The sequence below is a fragment of the Toxorhynchites rutilus genome, chromosome 3, assembly GCF_029784135.1.
Source record: "Toxorhynchites rutilus septentrionalis strain SRP chromosome 3, ASM2978413v1, whole genome shotgun sequence".
Lineage (NCBI taxonomy): Eukaryota > Metazoa > Arthropoda > Insecta > Diptera > Culicidae > Toxorhynchites > Toxorhynchites rutilus.
The window spans coordinates 314,036,740-314,059,520 of NC_073746.1; the positions used below are offsets into that span (position 1 = coordinate 314,036,740).

Consider the following 22,781-nt stretch of genomic DNA (forward strand, 5'->3'; position numbering starts at 1 on the left):
TTATGCCCTGCGGCTAAACGTATGTCTCGGGAAAAAAACGACGTTTGAATGTTTATATCCACCGATGCCGCCTTGTGTGTGTGTGATTGTGACGCACGTCCTTTCAATAAAAGTGACTTAAATATACTATCACTTCAGCAAATAAGTATCCCGATAAATAGAACATTCCTAGTTGTTTTGTAAGTGTTTCAAGTTTTTTTTTTCAAGTGCGGCTAAACGAATGTCTATCACTGTATCTTCAACTTTTTCCTCAGCTTTTTCAACACTTTTCAGTATATCGGTATCTGGCACCAGATCACAGCAAATCACATTTTGGTCCTTTTCGCACTAATCATCATAGAACGTTGAGCAATCGAACGGTACTGTACTGTCGACATCAGCAAGCTCACGACGCATTAATTATGCCAGCGGAATACCACCATCATCATTGAAGGAAAATTCGCCTTCCTGAAGCAATTTTAAATCAGATTTAACCTTATTGATTTTAGAGGTTGAAAGTATTTCAATTGCTGAAAAAAAATCCAATACCAGTATATCTGAAGGGTCCTAGAAAGCATCAAAATACAGTAAGAATGCTGAATAACATGAAGGTTGAATGAAGGGTATCCTCTATTTCTTACAGTCTTCGTTCAACTAATCGAACTGATTAATCGAAGATGGCGATAGTACTGATTCAGGTTCTTGATTATGTTCAGCTGCTGAGCTACGTAAGTAAAGATTTGTGGAAACATTCTAAACTTATCGATTTGAGCTTTGATCGGAGAGATTTTGGGTGCACTGTATAGTTATCAACAAACATGACCACCTTTGAGAAGAAATAGATATCATTACCATTACACATAACTCCAGAAACAATACTTTCTATTTACATTGGAAAATTTTTCGTCAAATTGCATGATCCATTCCTCAAAATGTATTAAGGCCATCCAGACCTTGGTGTTGCTCTCGTATATCACTGCTAATGACTTCTTCTTATTGAACATCGTGGGTTTTTACTCTTTCCATTGGTCAGCAACGGTAGTTTATCGCTCCCGTCATTGTTGCTTGTGCTTTAAAGTTGGGAATTTCCTGTTTCTGCTTTTATGTCTAGATTCTAGATGTGGGTCTAGATTCAATTTTCCATTCCGATTCCATTTTTACTTTAGTTTGAATAGTGTGGATACCGTACTTTGTGCAATACTGAAATTATTTGCAGCTTCGGATCCCTTCCGTCCATATTTTTCGACCTGCTCTATGATGCTCAAACGTTGCACAATGGCTAGCGGTTTAATCGTTCGCTTGAAAGGTTTTTCGTGGTTTTCCATACTTGAAAAGAAATTACTTGATGACACGAACACTCCGTCTTCACTTCACAAGAGCTATTGAAATCAGAGGTAATAACGCACAAAAACATGTACGCGAAAATCAATCGAGTTAGGGAGGTGAAAATCCATGCAAAAATGAAAAATGGAGTAAAGAATACTTGTGAAATCGAAGGTGCCATGAAATCCATCGAGTTAGGAAAAACCAAGATGGTGGATTTAACAGGTGGCTCGTAATTTACACTATTTAGAAAAGACGTATGAGGAATGGCAAGACGAAAAGTTTGGATTTGTTCATGTTATTACTTACGTTGGTATGGTTACATTTGATTTCGTCGAAAGTATTTAAAGCAGTATAATAAATAAACAGTTGTCGTTGAAAATAGTAACCTAGTAACCTTTATGCATATGCTTCCGCCAGCTGGCTCGGCTAATGTGATATGATTTCTTCAAGGAATGCTTTGATCGTGGTAACGCCACTGGCGCATAATTTGCAGCTTTGTTTTTTGTGCTGGTTCATAACGGCAATCAACCGTGCCGGTGAAACTGTAGTCAATGTTTAGTGTTGTTTGGATACCATCTATGTAAATAAATTCAAACTTACGGGATTGGTCCGAACGGCAATTCTGACATTACGTTTTACCTTCCACTTCACTTTCCTTGGGGAAAACGAGATACAGAACATCCAGTTAGGGAGAGTTGACTGTATTTCCAAATATGTTTACAAATTTTGACAGCTGTGTTTACGGGTTATGTTGAAAAAATACCTGGTGATACTGCCCCACGCAGGTATGCCCATTTCGCCCCGTACTTTTACGCTCAACAAAAATGAACTGATCTTTTACATGAAACGGCAAAGCAGCGCAATAAACCAGTGAAAATGTTCAGAAATAATACCAGTACGAATTGATATGAAGAGCAGAGTCATGAATTTCTGTATGAAACGTACAGAGCTTATTTTGTTCACTGCTTTTTTATATGTTTTTCGTTACAATCAGTCAGTGTAAGATTTCTTTCAATATCTTTATAAAACAATTGAATTTGAATATGGTTTTCACGGAGATACTTAATAAAAGTATTTCTAACGCAATTGTTGGAAAATAAGTGTTATTGGTTCAATAACAAGTCCAAACGAAGGGTGGCCCATTTCGCCCCGCCTGGTCATATTGCCCCTATCTACCCCATATGTATGTTTAGTCTACTGCATTTCACTCATAGTCCGCACATTGTCGTTTCTTTTTGAACCGTAAGATATCTTTGTTGTACTAAGCTTTAAAATCATCTAACTCGGTGGCTTTTTTCCGTTTGGAGAAATTATACGGGAATAGATAACAGTTAAAATATAACACTTGTTCACGGATCGAGGTTATTATGGAGGAATGTTATGAAATTGAACTAAAATATATCTGAAACATACTCACTTATTTTATCCTGTAAAATCTGTACGCTCTCCGTTAGCGTCTCCACTTCATGGCTCAACTCGTTCACGTAGTTGAATAGCGCAAAATTCTCCTCTTCTTTCTTGATAAACTTCGCCACCAGTCGATCGATATCATCCTCCCCCGAGAAAGCCATTATCCGGGTCATAATCTGCTCGTATTCCGTGTACTGTTTCTCCAGATTCTCCAACATCTTAAGCCTCTTCTGTGCCTCCCTTTCCTCCAACTCCGCGTTGGACCTACGCTGACCCTTGATACCCAGAAACTCCTGCAACTTTGCATCGTGATCCAGTTTTCGCTGCAGTTCTCTCATTTCCTGGATGTGACCTATCTTTTCGCTTTGGCCCTTGTCTTTCAGAATCTGCAGCTTGGTACACAGTTCCTCCCGAGTGTCGTAGGCCGACGTTGCCTGATCGATCAGATCCATCATGTAGCGCTTTCCCTCGTTCAACTTACCGACCAGTTTTTCCCACATAATATTAAACGTTGCGCGCTCCGTTAGCATGTGATCGATCGTTTGTCTCAGCTGGGCGTTTTCCGCCATCGCCACGCCCGCCTTTTTGTTGACCACGTCCAACCGATTCTCCAACTTCCGCACAGAACGCTGAGCCTTCGCGATAGTTTCGTTGTACCGAATGTCGGTCACTTCGTTCCTCCGAATTTCGGCTATTTCTCGGTGAATTTTCTTGATGTGACCCTCCAGTTCCCAGAGTGCGTCCTTTTTCGCCTTCAAATGGTGGTTCGCTTTCTCCTGCTTTTCGTAGGTCGATTCCAGTACCGATTCCAGCTCGGTTTCCCGCTTCGAATGGACACCGTTCTCTTCGCAGTCCAGCTGCAGCTGGAGCTGTTGTTTCTCCCGTTCCAGCAGCCGGATGTTGGCACGAAACTTTCGCAAGGCTTTGTTCTTCGAATCGAGAAAGGTTTCCCGTTCGATCCGAAGCGTGCGGATAAGTTTCAAAAGTCGGTTGGTCTCCGCATCGGCAAGCTGTTCCATTTCGTACTGCTCGGCGGCACCCATCTCGGAGGACATTTTCTGCTGGCTGGACATTTTGGCAGTGATGGACGGACTGAAATAAAAGCACACAAAAACTTTTACTTTTCCGCTATCGCGAATGGGTTTCCCACAGGGCGTGGGCTGATACTGTATTAAATTTGCTCATTGTCACCAATCTACATCGCAAATGGATCACCACCCTCGAGGAGACAATGGCCCATCGTATCGTCGTCGCCTGCTGAGAGGCAGTTTTTCGCACACACAACAATAAGCTTTTCCTGCTATCGCTTATCAAAGAAAGCCTTGCCGCGGGGAAACGCATCTTTTTGTTCATACTTTTGCTTTCTGTTCGCTTGATTGGGGGGAGTTTTTCACGCGCTAAGAAGACAATCGAAATTGTTATTATTTACCTTGCAAATGGAGCTCACGTTCCGCTTTTTTTTCGCTTAAATATTTTGCTTGCTCTCCTCGAGCTTGTTGTTTCTCTATCTCGATAAGTGTGGAACTGTTTGAATTGTTTAATTCAATTTGCACTTTCGTTTTTCACCGTCTCGTCTCGCGGTTCTCGCAATGGAGTTATTATGAGATGCAATCGCTTTTACGGCGCAAACGGTAATGGTTGAGATGTAGGGAAATTTTTGCGGCGCGGTTGCGGCGGCATTGGTTGCGAGAATTGTTTGATCGATGAGGCCGGGTGTCTTGGAATGCAATGCCTGGATGTTTTGCTATGGCCTTTTGGTATAGCATCATTTTGCCGTGGAGAATAATGAAACGCAGTTTCTTAAACTGTTTTCAAATAGAAGATGTTACCTGTTTGCAGTGCGCTAAAAACAAAGAAATGAAGGTTTGTGAATAGAATACATAGACTATAAAATGTGTGTCTATTTATGCCACAGACATAAGGGCCGCAAATGACTGTATGAATCTTTAAGAGATAACGTTTGATAATGTGCGCCTAAAAGCGTAGTTATGCTGGAATTTCAAGAACACGTCTATGCAACTGAGTCTTGTAAAGAGCGACAATTACTCTGTGTAGTACATTGCTTTATTGACGGTTGACATGAACTAGTTATCTCAATCATTGAATATTCGATAACATGTTTCACCCTCAGTTAGCTATATCCGTTCTTGACGCACGGTGCCACATATGCTTAGCCCTTAAATGCATGATGATGTATATGTACATCAGTATTTTCATCCTTAAATAATTTCTAAACGGTAATTCAAACACAGTATTTTTTTTACTTTTAATAGAAGCTAAAAACATCTATCTTAGTTTTTGAGTTAGCCGCACTTGGAAAAATATTTGAAACACTTACAAAACAACTAGGAATGTTTTTTTTATCGGGATCAGGGCGCAGCATAGTCATAGTCAACTGGGGATAGCCGGCTGACTAACCGACTGACTATATTCATAGTCAGTCGGTAAATGACTTTTGGCTCTTCACGCAGTTTCTCCGCCAAAACGACTGAACAGTCAGTCGGGCGTTTAGTCGCTACTCCCTCTACCGACTCAACTATATCATTCCATTCTTCCCAGTCAAATTGTCCTCATTGCATCTGGAGTGACTTCCCCCAAAACGAATTCGTTCCTCTCTCTCTCTCTCTCTCTCTCTCTCTCTCTCTCTACCATGCACGTTTGCATGCATCGATGTTTGAGTTCACCGAGGTTTGACAAATGCTACAGGTGAGCTAGATTTTTTTTTAGCTTACACGAAAACTACTCACACGTATAAAATGGCGTGCAGTGTGTGTGCGCTATCCTGCACGCTCAATACTAACTAATACTAATGCGAGGACCTTTATAGCATACTTAATAAATGTCTAAAATCGTTGGTTCGAGTTCACGATGGATAGAAAAAAAACCGTCCATTGATGGGGTAACAACTTTTTTGCATCAGGAATCAAGTTTTCGTTCCTCTTTATATGGACGTACAATAAGATTGCATACGGGGGTACAAAATTAGTATCGGGGGGAAATGGAAATGTGGATTGAAGTCAGTTGAATGAAGAGGCAGATTTGTATTCATTAGTCGAGTCAGTTAAAATAACCACTGACTGGACTAGTTCACCAGTCATCCTCGCTAGTCAACGCTAGTCAATTAATTTTCTAGTCAAGTCATTTTTTGTTGGCGGCGACTGCCGAAGCAGTTCTAGTCGAAGCGAAGCTACTGGGAGTAGAGTCGGTCCTCATTATTCACCTTTGAAGATTTCGGGCCCAGATCGGGATACTTATTTGCTGTAGTGGTAGTATATTTAAGTCAATTTTATTGTAAGGACGTGCGTCACAATCACACACATACACACAAGGCGGCATCGGTGGATATAAACATTCAAACGTCGTTTTTTTCCCGAGACATACATTTAGCCGCAGGGCATAAAAATCGAGTTTTCGCATAATCACCAAGCCTTGATCTGTGTTTTTTGAAAAAATACTTGGTAATATTCAATTTACAAGATAAATATTAGATGTGCAACGTAAGAAGTTGGTCAGATTAGTGATTTACGTAGAATTTAAAGGAATGGCGGAAAATAATAAAGATATTCAGTGAACAACATTTTTCTAATCGCTCGATCGTAACAAAAATTGGTCTATCTGAGAAAGTGGTACGGAATTTCTCTAAATAGTGCCAGAAATATGGGATATAACGAACACCAAAGTTACTTTGCGTCTCAAAGCTCGAATAAGACACGAAGCAACCAGAAAACGATGTCCTGCTCATACATTAAGGCAGAATCGGTTGTTCCAGTATCGAAGAGGCATATTGCGCGCAGCTTGAATGAGTCACCAAACATCATGTGGAAGAAACTTCAAGAGAAGCCGAAACTGACCGCCACCCATAAGGCGAACCATCTCATTTTCGCCCGGCAATACATGGAATAGAAACTAGAATGGAGAAATGTTGTATTTTCCGGCGGAAAAAGTTCAATTTGGATGGTCCGGAATGTTACAGATACTATTGGTACAATTTAAGTCAACGGCAGGTCGTGAGATCGAAGCGAAACTTTGGGGGCGGAAGTTTGACAGTGTGGGGAGCCGTTTCCTATCACAGCAAGCTTCTCATTTGTTTCATTTTCACCCGAATGAACTCCGAAAAGTATCTTGAATTACTGGAGGACGTTTTGATTGGCCATATTAAGAATAACGCTACCGAGGATGTCGTTTTTTCAGCAGGATTATGCATAGATCCACGTTTCCAAGCAATCGAAGGCATGGTTTGCCGAAGGGACATTCCGCTTCTTGAATGACCTGCTGGCAGTCGATTGCAATCCCATAGAGAACCTATGGAGAATCTTGGCCGAGATGGTCTATGCAAACGGATGACAATTTGACAACATTTCCAGTCTCAAGGCAGTAATTCAAGAGTGTTGGGCTATAATCAATATGACTTTAAAAGCTGTCTGACTCGATGCCAAATCGAGTTTTCAAAGTGATCCGAAATGGAGGTGGACATACTAAATATTAGCTACCGAATAGACACGAAATTTGCCGCACAAATTTTCTTTATTTAAATCTTAGGATGCGGTTAAACGAATGTCCACCCTGATTCCACATATTTGAATTACTTAGAAAACAAAAAGTGAATTTATACTTTTTTTTAGAATGAATTCGATTAAAATAAACAATAATCGTCTTTTATGAGCAAAACTGTACTAATAATTGACTTATTTTTAAAAATATTGTGAAAAAATAGGGTGCGGCTAAACGAATGTCTACCACTGTATACAGTTTTTGATTTCTTTTCATTGTATATAATCGAATCCTGTATATACAGCGCGGACTCGATTATATACAGTTTTTGATTTCTTTTCACTGTATATAATCGAATCCTGTATATAATCGAGTAAAAAAATAATTTTTTTATTGGTTTTTTCGGATTTTTTGGATTTTTCGTTTTTTGAATATAAAAGAGGGATTTGATTTTTGATTCATTCCCTTAAAGTCAGAAAACGCCTTTCTCAGATGGAAAAAAAAATTTATCAAAATTCTCTCAGGAAGTGATAGACGATCAAATTTGATGAAAAAAAACCTTCTACGCGTATGTTCGAATTTCAACAAGAGTTCAATAGAACTTTTTTTTTGTTTCGGACTTTGTTGCCTCAAACTGGCTCTATATTACAAAGTACGCTACGGATTCTGTTGCTTTCATTTGAAAGATGAGAAAATTTAGTACACGATATAGTAGTGGAACATCTAAATTAGTTCATTTTAATAACATTTTGGAAGTGAAAAACTTAAAAGTAGTAATTTTTAATGTGTTATTATTAATTTCATCGTAAAAATTTATATCAAACTAGATTGTATCTATTAATTAAATTAAAGCTCTCTAACCGCCCTACATTTTTTTCTTTGACACCCAACTTCTATCTTTCTTAATTTGGCTGCAATATCGATATAAACATTTCTTGGTGAAAATTCAAGTAAAATCTTCAAAAAACACGATTTTTACCCCACTGTACATGTAATAGCCACTTAAATTACATTTCAACGTTGAAAGGTTACATTTCTTCTTGAAATAAGTCATATTTGAAATATTAAAAAAAAAATCTCTCCAAACTGTATATAATCGAGTCCAAAATTGTATATAATCGAATTACATATAATTGAGTTACGAAGTTTGGGCTCCCGCTAATTGACCGGGGCTGATCAAATCTATTGACGTAGGACTACGTCTAACCGGAAGATATAGGGGGTGAAATGGAAATCTAGGTACTGAACAAGTAGGAAAAAATGCAAGATTTGGAACGCTTATAACTCGAGCATTTCTCAATAGATCGCAAAGGTTTTTGCATCAATTGATAGGAAATATATCTACGCATCTATCAAAACGAATAATATTTCATTTTTCTTGAGATAAATAATTGAATAATTGTGAAATATCAAGCATTGTCAAAATGCACTATGTGCCCATTTTTGATTGGTCCATTTTGTGCTCCTCAAATCGTACTGACCAAAACGGGCAACCAGAGCAGCAGCGAAATAGAATGAAGCACGATCGGAAAGGAAAAAGAAAAAAATGAACGAAACATTGGTCGCAGTCTCACACATGCGTAATTCTCGAGCCAGCCAGTCAGCTTAAAAATACCCGCTCCGCTGCCGTAACGATCATTCTTTGTGTGGACACCGACTGGACAACATCGTTGCTGGACGAGCTGGACGACGAGGGATCGAGTGCCTTTCTCAAGGCAAGAGGGCGGAGGTGGTAGCGCTGGAGTAGAATAGAGTAGAGTTTTCAAAGGGCCTTTCTCAAGGCTAGAGACGAATGAACTGCAAAAGTTTAAAGTCTCTATAATACAATACCTTCCTTCCTTCCGTAACGATCATTCTCATTCAAACCGTACACCACATCGGTTCGCATCACAACACATCAACAAACCAACCCAAGCAGCCATGTCTGGACATGGTAAAGGAGGAAAAGTGAAGGGAAAGGCAAAATCCCGCTCGAACCGTGTTGATCTGGAGTTCCCCGCAAAGATAGCTAGGCCGAGCGCGTTAGTACCAGTGCACCAGTCCACCTAGCCGGCGTTATATAGTTTCGGCCGCCGAAGTGATCGAGTTAGCTGGCAAAGTTGCTCGCGACGATAAGAAAACCCGCATTCGGAACAGAACACATTCGGTTCGGTGGACATCAAGACAACAGGCAGTTGCAGCGAGTGGCGAGTGGCAAACGCAATCGCAAAACGGCATCAGGTAGCAGAAGAAAAAAGTTTGTTCTTTATACAAACTGCTTTGGTGGCAAATCCAGAACAAGGCGGCATCGAGGGCGTTCGAAATGTTTTTTTTTCAAAACCACGAGTACGTTTTCTAGTAAGTTTTCTAAATTGGAACCATTCCATAAAACAAGGCACTTTTCAGGGCCATTAAACCTTCCAAAAAAGAGTTTACGAAATACAATTCAATGCTTTCTAAAACATTATTATCCAAAATAATAATAAAACACAAATTGATTTTTTCATAATTTGTTTGCCAGGATCTGATGAGTATGTGAATTTGGCAGTTGTTCTGAGCTTATTGATAGTTGGGGACTTTCCTGATTATTCAATTTTCACCAATTCTTAAATTGTTTCCAGACTGAAAGTACAGTAATTTACAATTAGTTCGACATTTAGCTAATTGGACGGACATGTAATGCGACATATTTAGTTGGACATTTTTGTAAACATAGAGTTCGGGGTCCAAATTATGACCCCACATTGAAAGTCGACACTGTACCACTGTCATCGCAAATGTTCAATTACAGGTTAAAATCGCCTCCAATCCGACACTGAGTGGCGCTTCGACACGTCGCATTGAATGTAATTTACTGTACAACATGTCACAAAGCTGGCAAACGCAATCGCTAAACAGAGCCGTGCAGGTCTCCAGTTCCCTGTTGGTCGCATTCACTGATTGCTCCGCAAGGGTAACTAGGCCGAACGGATTGGTGCCGGAGCACCAATATACCTAACAGCGATTATAGAGTTTCGGCCGTCGGAGTGCTCGAGTTGGCTTGCAAAGCTGCTCACGACAATCAGAAAACCCGCATCAAGAACAGAGCAGCTTCGGTTCGGCGCTCATCGAGGCAACAATTAGTTTCAGTGAGTGGCAAAGTGTTTTTCCGGCACGTCGCATTAAATGTAATTTACTGAACAACATGTCACAAGCTGGATGGGAAGAAATTTTCCAACTGTGAAAGCTGTGGCGAGTGGCAAACGCAATAGCTAAACAGGAAGGTTTAACCGAACAAGATGGGAATATCGAGTGATAACAAGAACACAACACCAAAGGTTCTTTTCAGAACCATCAACATATTCATAAAGAGTAAACAGTAAACTAATCCATTTTTCAGTTAGATAGGTAGGTATTCACGTAGGAGAAGAAAATAAAACAATATATTTAAAATATATATTCAACAAAAGCTGTCCCCTTTGTATAGTCCTACGTCACTCCGGTTATGTCTCCGACATTACCCACCCGTCTTTTATTTTATCGCACACGTGTTACAAGCTGGATGTCTTCAAAGCACTGAAACTATGAATGTCTGTAAAATAATACATAAATATTGAAAAAAATGTCTTTTAGTTTTGGTACCCAAGCACCCAGTTCACTTTGGCAGAATGAAAATTAAACAATATAGTTTTCAGTTCAGTGTGGTTGGATGTATTTTTAGTCTGAATCATTACTAAAATAATACTATTGAAATGGATGAGAAAAACTTAACGTTCTTCGTCGCTGATCGGATCGTAATCAATGTCAACGTTGTTTTGATAATCGGGCTCTGATAAACTAGCTTCATGAAGAATTCATGGTTTACAGGAGGTACATATTTCATCAGATGTTGAATGTCGTTGAACTTCGCACGAGGAATGCTGCGCTCATTTGAATGTAAAAGTTTCATTTTGGTTTAACCAATAAAGGTGAAGGGCCTCCTAATCTCTTCCTCAAGTCTAACTCAAAGAATGGATCATTTGGGCCGTGGCTACACTTAAACATAAGTATTTCGGGTTTCGATTTTACCACAAAAATTACTTTCATGCTCAGCCAGTTGACATTGTCTTTGTTTTTATTCTTTTTTCTGTTGACAATTTACTTTTACACCGTTTCAGTGGAGTAAAAATCGTCGCTTGTTATTTTAGTGCCAGCAAATTTTTCCTTGTTTTGCTTACAAGATGAGACAACTTCTACCACTAATCTGGATCGGAAATCCTCCTCCTTTGAACTATCGAAACACGAGTTGATTTGGTGATAAATGCTGTTTGTGTTTCCCACGATGCTTTTTCGTAAAACAATTTTTTGGACAACCACGTAATCGGCTTGAATCTTCTTAGTAAATTACCACTCCTCGTATGTTGATGTATGATTTGCCTGCATTTCTATTACGCTTACGTGTTTTTTTTTTCAAAATTGTGATTTAGAATGCTTACGTTTTTTGAGACACGGTGACGAATCTTCGTTCTCCCGATGAAAGTCCGAGATTTGTTCATTTGTTTCATTTCTTACTTGTTCTTAAACGTTATGATCGAACATAATTAAAAAAAAAGTTCAGCCAGAGTGAACCAAGTCAAAAAATGTAACCTAGGGTATTATTGCCTCTTAAATTCTCTGTCCTCCATAACCAAGTCTTTTTCAATAACATCCTCCCTTTCATACTGTGAACCCACATCACACGCAAAACTTCATTATCTTTGCAACCAGAGCGAACCAAGCACATGCTAACTATCAATGTAATATTCTCACACAACACATTAGTATTTTATAACGGCTCTTGAGTAATTTGATAAGTAGTATATATATATTGACCCACTTTTGCTGTTTTTGACAAAATAATATTTTTATAGATGAAAATAAATTAAATTAAAAAAAGTATTATACTTGGTTCGTTATGGCTGAACGCACTTTCGAAAAATGCAGATCAGCCTTCTTAACACGATTCTACACTTCACGGTAGCCCTCTGACTATCTTACTCACCAGATCTCGACGACAACTGTTCCCAATAGCTGTCCGCAACAGAAAAATCTGATAAAGATTCGGATAAATAGGAAAAACTGCCTTTTTGAGGAAAACGATCACTATCCTCCGATGTCATGATGTTGGTTTATGGTTCGTTCTGGTTGAATGCAATTTCGTCTTTTAGCTTTTACCTGCTAGATAGAATTCTCACTTTGGAGCCGTTGTCAACTGTCCGAATGACACGGGTAATTATTAATGAATGAAAAATTGCCCCTTCGTCTTTGGTGATAAATTATTCAATAAACAACCATCGCACCGCAAATCGGATGGCAAACTACAATAAATTCTGCAAAAGGATATTTTTTTTACTTTGCAAAAGAAAAACTATTTTAATTAGAACTTACTGTGATTCTGCAGACAGTTCTGCAAATTTCTGCATAACTCGAAAACTAATCAAGCAAATTGAATTGGTCGATGAACCTGATGAAATAAAACAGCCGGTTGATAGTAATTGTAGATTTGAAAGATTTCACCCAATTACATTAAATGAACTTAGAACTATTTGCTTTTCTTTAGGAAAAACGGCTGGAGTGGATAATGTTAATGCTAGAGTTATTCAAGATTGTAATTGTAATTGATGATGAGACCATTGATCGCGTTCGGGAGATTAAATATCTTGGCGTGATTATTGATGACAAACTCAAGTTCAATACTCACATTGACAATGTCATCAAGAAAATTGCCAAGAAGTATGGAATCTTATGCCGATTGGAAAACGATTTAACTATTTGCAGCAAAATACAGCTATACAAATCAATCATCTCTCCTCATTTAGACTTTTGTTCTTCCATATTATTTTTAGCCAACGATACACAAATATCGAGATTACAGCGTTTGCAGAATAAAATAATGCGGTTGATTCTAAAATGTAATAGATTCACTTCCTCGTCTTTGATGCTGGACGCTCTAAAATGGTTATCCGTGAAGCAAAGAATTGTCTATTTAACTATGGTGTTCATTTTTAATGTAGTTAACGGTTTGCTGTTTCGATATTTGTGTGATCGAGTTGAAAGAGGAAGTGATTTCCATAGATATAACACTAGAAACGCGAATGAATTAAGAACACCAAATTTCTTGTCATGTGCTTCACAAAATTCGTTGTACTTCAAAGGAATAAATGTCTTCAACTCGATTCCAAGACATATTAAATGCGCAACAACACTTACAGAATTTAAGAGGCACTGTATTTCACACGTGGAAGCTGTCTTTAATTAACAGTCGAACGATTTTTTTAAAAATTTTATGATGAAGATTTTTATTGGCGAAGTTTTATACGAACGGATAATTAATGTGGACAATTTTTTGTAGTTTGTTTCAATATTTTCAATTAACCTGACGAAGTTTTTTAACGGATTATATTATGTAGACTATTTAATTTCTTTCAATTATCTTTTTTTTAATTTGTATTGATCTCTATTATGTCTGTCATGATCTGGTGATGATGGACTATTTTTATTTTTATTTTGTTGTTTTTATAGTTGTATTAGTTGAAAAGAAATAAAAGTAGTCTACAAAAGTTTGAGCGTCGCGTGCATGGCACAGATATAAAGGATATTAAATTGAAAGATTTTTAAGTGCCGGTCTAGGAATTTTTCGTAAAGGAAATTTTCTCGATTCCTCTGAATGAGGATGTTCATAGTCAATCCAAAACAAGGCTGGCGGTTGGACTTGTGCTCTGATGGACCACTTGGCTGCAAGGGCCTCGTCGGGACCGTATCGGCTCTGTGGCGGACATGACTGAGTATTGGCATGTCTTTTGACATTGCAATTTTTTTGAACTTATATCTGTGAATAAAATCAGTGCGTTTTTTTTTGTGTTTGCTATACTGATCTCAATGTCTTTTAGATAACTCGTCTTGCTCAAACCTCTGTAGGGGAAGGAGGCGGGACCAAAAAAAAAGTGGAGCCAAATTTGGCATGTGAATATTTTTGGGGCACAAAACGTTTTTATGGTGTATAGACACTCCTCCCCCCTCTCTAAGGTGAGAAGAGGGGAGGGGTGTGTCTTTATCCTATCATATTTTCTGTATCAAACATTTATTCCATGTAACGGAGAAACATGTTATCTGCGAGTGGTTGAAAAATCTTGAACGAGAATTGTGTCTGAAAATAATTTGATATTCTAATGATGAGTTTTGGTAGAAGTACTAGGATTTTTTTTAGTAAAAGGTAAATTCAACGGGGTCGATTAGAAGATCAATCAATGAACAGTTCTGCGATTGGACTCATGAACTTGCGCTTAGTAAGAAAACGTGAATTTTTTAAGGTATTGATAACAAAAAACAAATTTTGGGCGGGACGAAGTTTGCCGGGTCAGCTAGTAAAGGACTAAAAATGTGGTGCAAACACAAAAAAAAATATTTCGGTCTGAAAACTATGCTGTTAATCATTATACTATACAGAAATCAATAAACTAAACCTTAAACCATCTATCCATGTACCCTAGTGACCAGATAAAGGGCGAACACGAAATTATTGCGACACATTCAACAGAACATAACTTTTTTACCATTGGGTAAAAATCAACCAAATTTTGCACACTTTCTTATTGATATGTATTGTCTACATGCTGTCAAACTCGAAGTCGTGTTTTTCGATTCAACGAAAATGGAGGTGAACCAACGCGAGTCGAGAGAACTAATTCTTTCCAAACACCTGGAATTTCCTGACCTGTCGCACCGGTAGTTGGGAAAAATGTTGAACATTCACCATTCAACCGTCTCCAGAGTGTTGAAGCGGTTCCAGGAGCGGCTGACGTTGGACCACGGCAAAGGAACTGGAAGAAACCCGGAACCGGGGAACAAAAAGACGGAGGGAAAGGTGAAGCGGATGATTAAAGCAAATCCCAACGTCTCAAGCCGTGATTTGGCTAAAAAGATTGGCATGTCGCAGAGCTACGTCCAGAATGCAAAGAAGAGAGCTGGACTACATACATACAAGGTACAGAACTTCCCAAACCGCGATGAGCGGCAACAATCGACGGCTAAAACTCGGGCACGGAAGCTCTACGAGAAGATGCTGACAAAATATGGCTGCTGTGTGATGGACGACGAAACGTATATAAAGGCCGATTTCAAGCAAATTCCGGGGTTGGAGTTTTTCACCGGCAAGAGCAAGTTCGATGTGGACGACAAATTTAAGAAGGAGAAAATGTCGAAGTTCGCCTCCAAATATCTCGTTTGGCAGCCATCTGCTCTTGCGGACTGAGGAGTGAGCCTTTCGTGACAAAGGGTACAGTAAATGGCGAGATCTACAAATCTGAGTGCCTCGAGAAGTGCCTTTTGCCGTTCTTCCAGCAGCACGACGAAGCTCTGCTATTTTGGCCAGTGGTATGGTATGAGGCCAATTCTGTCCATTTTGTCCCAAAGGACATGAACCCGCCACACTGTCCGGAGCTGCGCCCGGTGGAGCAGTACTGGGCAATAATGAAGCGGGAACTTCGGAAGAGCAAGAAGACAGTCAAAGACGAGAAGGACATGCGAGTAATCCGCACCGCGAATCATCCGCTTGCGGATAATCGGAGGTCCACTGTAGTCGGTCCTTTCGTCGGTTTTCCGTTTTCGTCGTCTGAAACAATAAAATCATCACTTTTGTAACACCGAAACCATTGTTCAGTCGCATCTTGTCGCAGTTTCCTACATACGAAACAAAACAAAAATAATGCTGTCCGTGAATGCTCTTATATTGGGTTGGGGAAATAGAAATGTTGTATATTGTCAATATATGGCAACACTTAAACATATATTGTATTGTACTTATCGCAACGGGTCATACTATACGGCTATTTAAAGACGACAATCTGTGCTACAAGTGTCGTTTTGACAGTGTTGTGATTGTCCTTTACAGTCTCAAATTATAACGCGTGAAAGATGGAGTCCACCAAGCAAGAAATTCGCCATATTTTACGTTTTTACTACCTGCGAGGTAAAACTGCAACGAAGGCGGTCGAAAAAATTCACGTAGTTTATGGACCCGATACTGTAATGATTCGCACAGCACAGTGGCTGACGAAGATACACCCCGTACTGATAGGCCAATCGTCGTGGAAACCGATAAAATCGTTGAAATCATCATCAGAACCATTTGCAGAAGATTGGATTCCAAAAAATGCTGAATGTATGGATGCCACACGAGTTGACGCAAAAAAACATTTAGACCGAATCAACGCCTGCGATGCACTCGACCCATTTTTGAAGAAGATGGTGACTGGTGATGAAAAGTGGATCACGTACGACAATCTAAAGCGAAAAAAGTCGTGGTCGAAGCGCGGTGAGCCGGCCCAAACCATCGCCAAGTCCGGATTGACGACCAGGAAGGTTTTGCTGTGTGTTTGGTGGGATTGGAAGGGAATCATCCACTATGAGCTGTTCAACTATGGCCAGACCCTCAACTCGGTTCTCTACTGTGAGCAGCTTGACCGTTTGAAGCAGGCGATTGACCAGAAGCGGCCAGAAATAATCAATAGAAATGGTGTTGTTTTCCACCAGGACAACGATCGGCCTCACACATCTTTGATGATCCGCCAGAAGCTACGGGAGCTCGGATGGGATGTTCTATTGCACCCACCGTATAGTCCGGACCTGACTCCAAATGATTATCATCTCTTCTGGTCCATGCAAAACGCTCTTGGTGATACTAAGTTGGCCTCAAAAGTGGCTTGCGAAAACTGGCTGTCTGAGTTTTTTGCAAATAAGGAGGGGGGCTAATGAAGTTGCCTTCTAAATGGCAACAAGTTTGCGAACAAAACGGCGCATATTTGACTTAAATTGGATAATTTTAAGTATGTTAAAAAAAGCGTCAAATTTCGATCAGAAATACGACATTTCTTTTTCCCCAACCCAATATGATGTAAATTTAAATAATGAACACATCAACACGGTTTCTGGCAAATATATCATTTCAATTTATCACGCACGTGCGTTTGACTCTGGTTGATGACACATCAAAACGATTTAAATCCCAAATTTTCATACGGCACACTGTCATTCGTTCACAATCATCTTCCCGGGCATAACTAATGCATTTGCACAATATTCGTATGGAATAACGGAAAGTAATTGCTCAAAAGATCCTTTGAACTAAAAGTAAACACGCCGGTACATTGTTCTAATCAGTTATCCGGGTTCACGTGAGTTCGATCAGGGGAACAGTGCTTGAACATATTCGGATTGCATTTAGCTTTGTAGAACGTTACGAGCTCTCCATGGTTAACTGTTCACATATCTTTGAATATAATCAATCAAGTCGTTTCAACGGAACTGAACACATCAATTCGGAAGTAAAAATTCTTCAATTGAAACATAATAACTCAAAACAAAACGGAAACGTTTACGCTGGGAAAAATGTAGGATCCAGGCTTAACGCGGGCTGCTTAGCAAAAGCCTCATTTGCGAAAAAAAAAAACAATAAGCGGCGAGCAACCGGTGCGAAGGCTACATTTATTAAATTCCAAAAAAGCGCACGTTTCGCTCCGAACACACCATCGTCATCCCTCGTTTACATGACTATATTTCACATTAATGTTATGTTTCGCAATTATGCAATTAAAAAAGCTGTCCGAAGCGCGCGCGCTCGCTTCGACAATTAGCAACAATTTTGTGTGTTTGCGCACATATACGCAAATGTCTACACTAAAAATGAGAGTGGTGGTCACCGCAGATAAATGTATAGATCGATTCAACCGGCCGTTGATGGGATGTTGAAATGCGAGTTAGGATCGGGTGGATTTTGCAATAAAATACAATACAACAACAACAACAACAACAACAACAGTAGCAAAACGATCACACAGCAATCCATGCTTTGTTGAGTGGATCCACTTCAAGGCTCTCATCATAGTGCCGAGGCATTTTGTTCGGTCAATTGTTTTCACTCGTTTAAATCAAGAAACTCTCCAAACCGGGTTAATATTTTTTTTCCTCTAATTGATTACATATTCTGCAGATTGGAACGTCGAAGCCCAGCGGAAGGCCCAAACAATCCGGTAGTATTCCTCTGCAGCGGAAGCGTGTCAGATAGCGTGAGCAATGTTGCATTTCATTAGCCCATCGTGAGCTGTGGAAAGCGCCGCCGTCGCGGAATTTGTTTCTCACAGCGTCGCGCATTGTGCGCTACAGTAATTCCCGCTCCCTCCCCTCACCAGCGGAAGCTGCTGAAAGGAAGATATCTTCTTCGGGAAGTGTTTGTTTTGTGACAGACAAACAACAAAGCCCACTGCGGGGCGGGGGAGAAATCGTCAGATTTTGTTATAGTGTCTAAGAATTACAGCTTTTTTTTATGTTATTTCCGAGCCAATTAGAGCGTCTTGCTAAAAATAAACAATGTCTACACAAAGGATAGATCTAATGACTGGAGATAGAAGGCGAGTAGATTTATGTGCGCGTCGAGAAACAAAGCGGTGAAATTTAGTGTTTGAATCACGGCACATTAACCCAGATATAATTGTGCGTGTCGTGTGAACCGACTGCGAGGAGGGAAAGACGAACTGTCGTGGGAGTTACGCCTGGAAAGATTCGATTCGTGAATACTGATGATCGCCATGACTCATGCCACAACGAAATGAGGGAGAGAGAGAGCGAGAGATGTTTTTTTGTGCGCGTCATTTCGATAGCTTCCTGTTAATTCCGTTCGAGGGAAGACTTGAACGAGCCAACGCGAGGTGAACTTCATTGGCAGAAGAAATAAAAAAAAGTATTTCACGGTCAATAGGTTTGAAAGGTTCGTCGTTGTGAAGCTGTTTTCTTCTGCTCGTTGCCTCTTCGGGGTGTTTGTGTGGGTTTGGGTTCCGTGGCTTATGATAAAAGTGCAAGTAAGTCTGAATGTCTGTAAACATTGATGGATAGTTTAAACAATGTATGGTAAACTGGAGTGAATCAGTGCATGGTCTAGGGAAATAGAAAGTCATTTTGGGTAGCAGACCATGGAAGCATAATGTTTCTGACAGATTTGGTATAAACAACCAAATCAACCACTGTTAAGTTAAATCTTTGGAACACACGTTTCGTTCTCATATCAACAAAATGTCGATTCATTTCAATTTTTGAACTTAAAATAACCACTATATGATTTAGCATCGGAGGAAACAGGAAAAGCCCACGGTTATTCGCGCAAAGGGCGTAACGTGGACTGCAAAAAAAGTTCATAAATCAGCGCTTGTTATCTTTCGTAACACTTTCCACCAAGAAATTGCATCTTTAAATCTTAATGGTCTATTACCTCATGGCAGGAATCATCAGACAGTATCTGAACTGAGCATAAAAAACACAACAATAATTACGCAATTTTATTGGTGCCTTGATAAGACACATTTTATCATAACTTCCGACACATTTCCGCTCATACAAATCATTCTCTCTTGCGACAATTTTCAATGCAACTCCATTCACAGTGCTATGATAGTTAGGGGCTGTCCACCTACCACGTGGACAAATTTAGGGCGGGTTTACATTAGGGAGATCTATAGCTATAGATGGATTTATTCACGTGAAAATAGGTGTAAACGGGTGAGAATAAATATGATACACTTATTCGAGGTATATATAACTTGAATAAATTCAGCATATGTAAACGCTTGTGAATTTCTCACTGGTGAGAAATCACTAAAGTTGGATGCAGTTCTACTTTAGGTAAATAAATTCACCGAAAATATGAATGTATTCATTATAGAAGTTCACGCTAGTGTAAACGGTTGATGCGATTTCTATAAATCTCATCATATTTCTTCACATGAATATATCCCTAGTCTAAACCCACCCTTAGGGCGGGAGGGGGCTTAGATAATGTCCACGTGGAATCGGTAAATATTTTTCATGTAAAATATTCATGTTTATAGTCAAAATTGAATGAAATCTGTTCTGTATTTACAAGATTTTTAAAACTGTGCACCCACCCTGAGAATTCTGTATTCATAAAAAAATACTAAGTTGCCTGAGAGTGCTGCCTGGTCAAACATCCATATTTTTTCATATAACTGAACTTGTTCCTTGAAATATATATTCTGAAAGAAATGCACATGAACTTGGATCGAATAATTTATTCCAATCGGTAATAGAGGCCCATGGATTCCGTCAGGACAAAGACTCCCAAAGATACAAAATATGTTGGAGTCTTTGTAGTATCGAAAATCACGACTTAAGTGCGGGTTTCGATCCAGCTCCCGCTCTTGATGGCAAAACTGCTTCGTTTCTATTTTTCGAAATCTCTACAGGTTTTCTGAAATTGAAACGAACAAAAAAAATCTTCCATATTTGCAGTGGCCTAGTGTACGTAGTGTAGATTTAAAGAACATATCCGATGTTTGGAAAAATGGAAGACAAACCACAAAATATCAAATATCGCAAGTATCTAATCTCTCTCTAGAGATGCAAAACGAGTTCATTGAAATCCTGATGGGTCATGTAAAGTAGGAAATAGTTTTGGATAAGAGATCATCAAAACAATGTGGGATTATGATCGACAGTACTCCTGGTTGCATCGCACAATTTTTGAAATATTTGAATATTTGAAATTGTCCCACACGTCGAGATTGAAAATGGTATGGTCTATGTGAATCAATTTTTGTTTAGATGGGAAATTAGACTGCTGATTCGGGTAACGACCTCCTTCATCAATTGTCGTTTTTTGCGTCTTCTTCAAGATCCACTTGACGGGAACCCACTATCTCTCTATGGAGCTCTGAGGTTTTGTGACGATTGTAATCTTCGAGCACCACAATCACGTTCTCTACGGCATACAATTCCATCGACTGCAATTCACGATTCAGCCGCAAAGACCATTCAACGATTATGGGTTTGCTGCTGAAAGGAAAATTTGTCATCAGATAAACAAGCTAGGCGGAAGAACAAGACTAAAAATTATTTTAAAAAATGAATGCGTGAATGCTGGAGTACTTCTTCGTTTTCATCGAAAATACAAGAGCGGCCAAAATCGTCCAAAGAAGTAGCCGAAATTTTTGAAGCAATTCAAGCTCGGCGCATGTTATTAACATCTGACAGTGAACTAAAAACGTCGATTCTGCAACTGCAAAATTAATACGACGAAGTTTCGGAAAGTGAGTTTTGGTTAGAGATACCAATATTTCGTAGGTATTTGAATGCCCCTGAAATTAACGTGGACGATACCAATCATTGGACTAGTAAAAATCATAATGAAATCTTTCAACAAACGCTGCCTATAGTTTTTAAAAACAAAAAAAAAAATTGATAACAAGGGTTGATTGGTCACGCTACGCCACTGCATAGGTGCACGGACCGTATCTCTGGAGATCTATTTCTTGCAATGATGTTTTTTATTAATATCCGGTCATTTTTATAATATCACTCTATTAGGTTGTATGAAAAGTTCATGTTGCTACTGATGACAATCAAATCGAGACACTTATCAAGATTAATCCTCGATACATGACACATGTATTAGTAGATTTGTTATAGTTTTCTAAAACCACCGTTCATGAACACCTGATGAAGCATGGGTAAGAAAAGCGCTTCAATGTATTCCGGATCCCGATCGGATTTAACATATCGCAATCCGAACGAGATCAACTTTTGCATTCTACAATCCAATGTGCAATTCGTTTCATAAACGCAACGAAAATACATATTTGTAGCGAATTGTGAAGGGCAAATCAATCACAATTATGTTGAGTTAAAGAAATCTTGGGCATGTTAATTGAACCCCAAAGCAGGTTTTGGATAATATGAATAAAACATGGAATAGAAAGTAGAGTCAAACTTGAAATAAAATTTGAGCGAAAAAATGGATTTAAAAATAAAAAAATTCCAAAAACTGTAGGAATGTCCACGAGGACAACAGGGGGAGGGGTATAAGAAATGTCCATGCTTGAGGGGGGTGTCTAAAATCATGCTTTTTCTGTGTATTAGACCCGTATTTTTTTATTTTTCCGTTAGGGTGGCCATTTCTATTTTAGGGTGGTCCGAAAAATCAACCGTCCGCACTTTTTCCCAAAAATGACTTTTTGAAAATTAATAACTTTTTAACCACTGAACCGATTTAGATGATCGTAATTATTGATTGTAACCGTTTTTATTGTTTTCATGGCTTTGGACTAAAGGGTGCTATATTTTTTATATTTTTTCTTGAAAGTTGTAGATTTTTTACATAACATATCTCGATATCAGAGATGCAATTTTTTTCGTTTTGCGATATGATTTTTCAAAGTTAACCGATGGTCCGAAAAATAATGTTTCCCCTTTTATCCAAAAATGACGTTTGAACTTCTGAACCGATTCAGATAAATAATATATCAAATTGAAGCCAATGAGCTGAACTTCTTCGAAAAAATATTTTGCGGGAAAATTGGATTCTGGTCGCATAGGTCTAGGCTTGTCACATAGAGCCATCCAAAATATAATTCTCGAAAGAGACGTAATCACTCCGAAGTTCTTTGATGGGAAACAATCTAAACGGTACGGTGTGGGTAAAAAGCAACGCAATACAGATTATCTTTTGTGGATCACGTTTCCTCAAGATACTCAACTCAAGCAAACTGAATCCACTCCGCTAAAACAGCTGTTAGTTTCCCTAGACATCTGAATTC

The 22,781-nt window shown here is 39.1% G+C and overlaps 1 protein-coding gene across 2 annotated transcripts in view; it reads right to left on the reverse strand.

Moving 5' to 3' along the window:
- The window catches only part of LOC129777820 (coiled-coil domain-containing protein 63), a 32,085-nt gene extending 27,752 nt beyond the window's left edge, over positions 1-4,333 (reverse strand). For both annotated transcript variants that reach the window (XM_055784335.1, XM_055784334.1), the window contains exons 1-2: positions 4,145-4,333; positions 2,723-3,807 (exon numbers count right to left, since the gene is read on the reverse strand). In XM_055784335.1, coding sequence (XP_055640310.1) covers positions 2,723-3,788 — 1,066 coding nt within the window. In that variant the 5' untranslated portion in view covers positions 3,789-3,807; positions 4,145-4,333. The remainder of the gene's footprint in view (positions 1-2,722; positions 3,808-4,144) is intronic.
- Between the last annotated feature and the right edge of the window lie 18,448 nt (positions 4,334-22,781).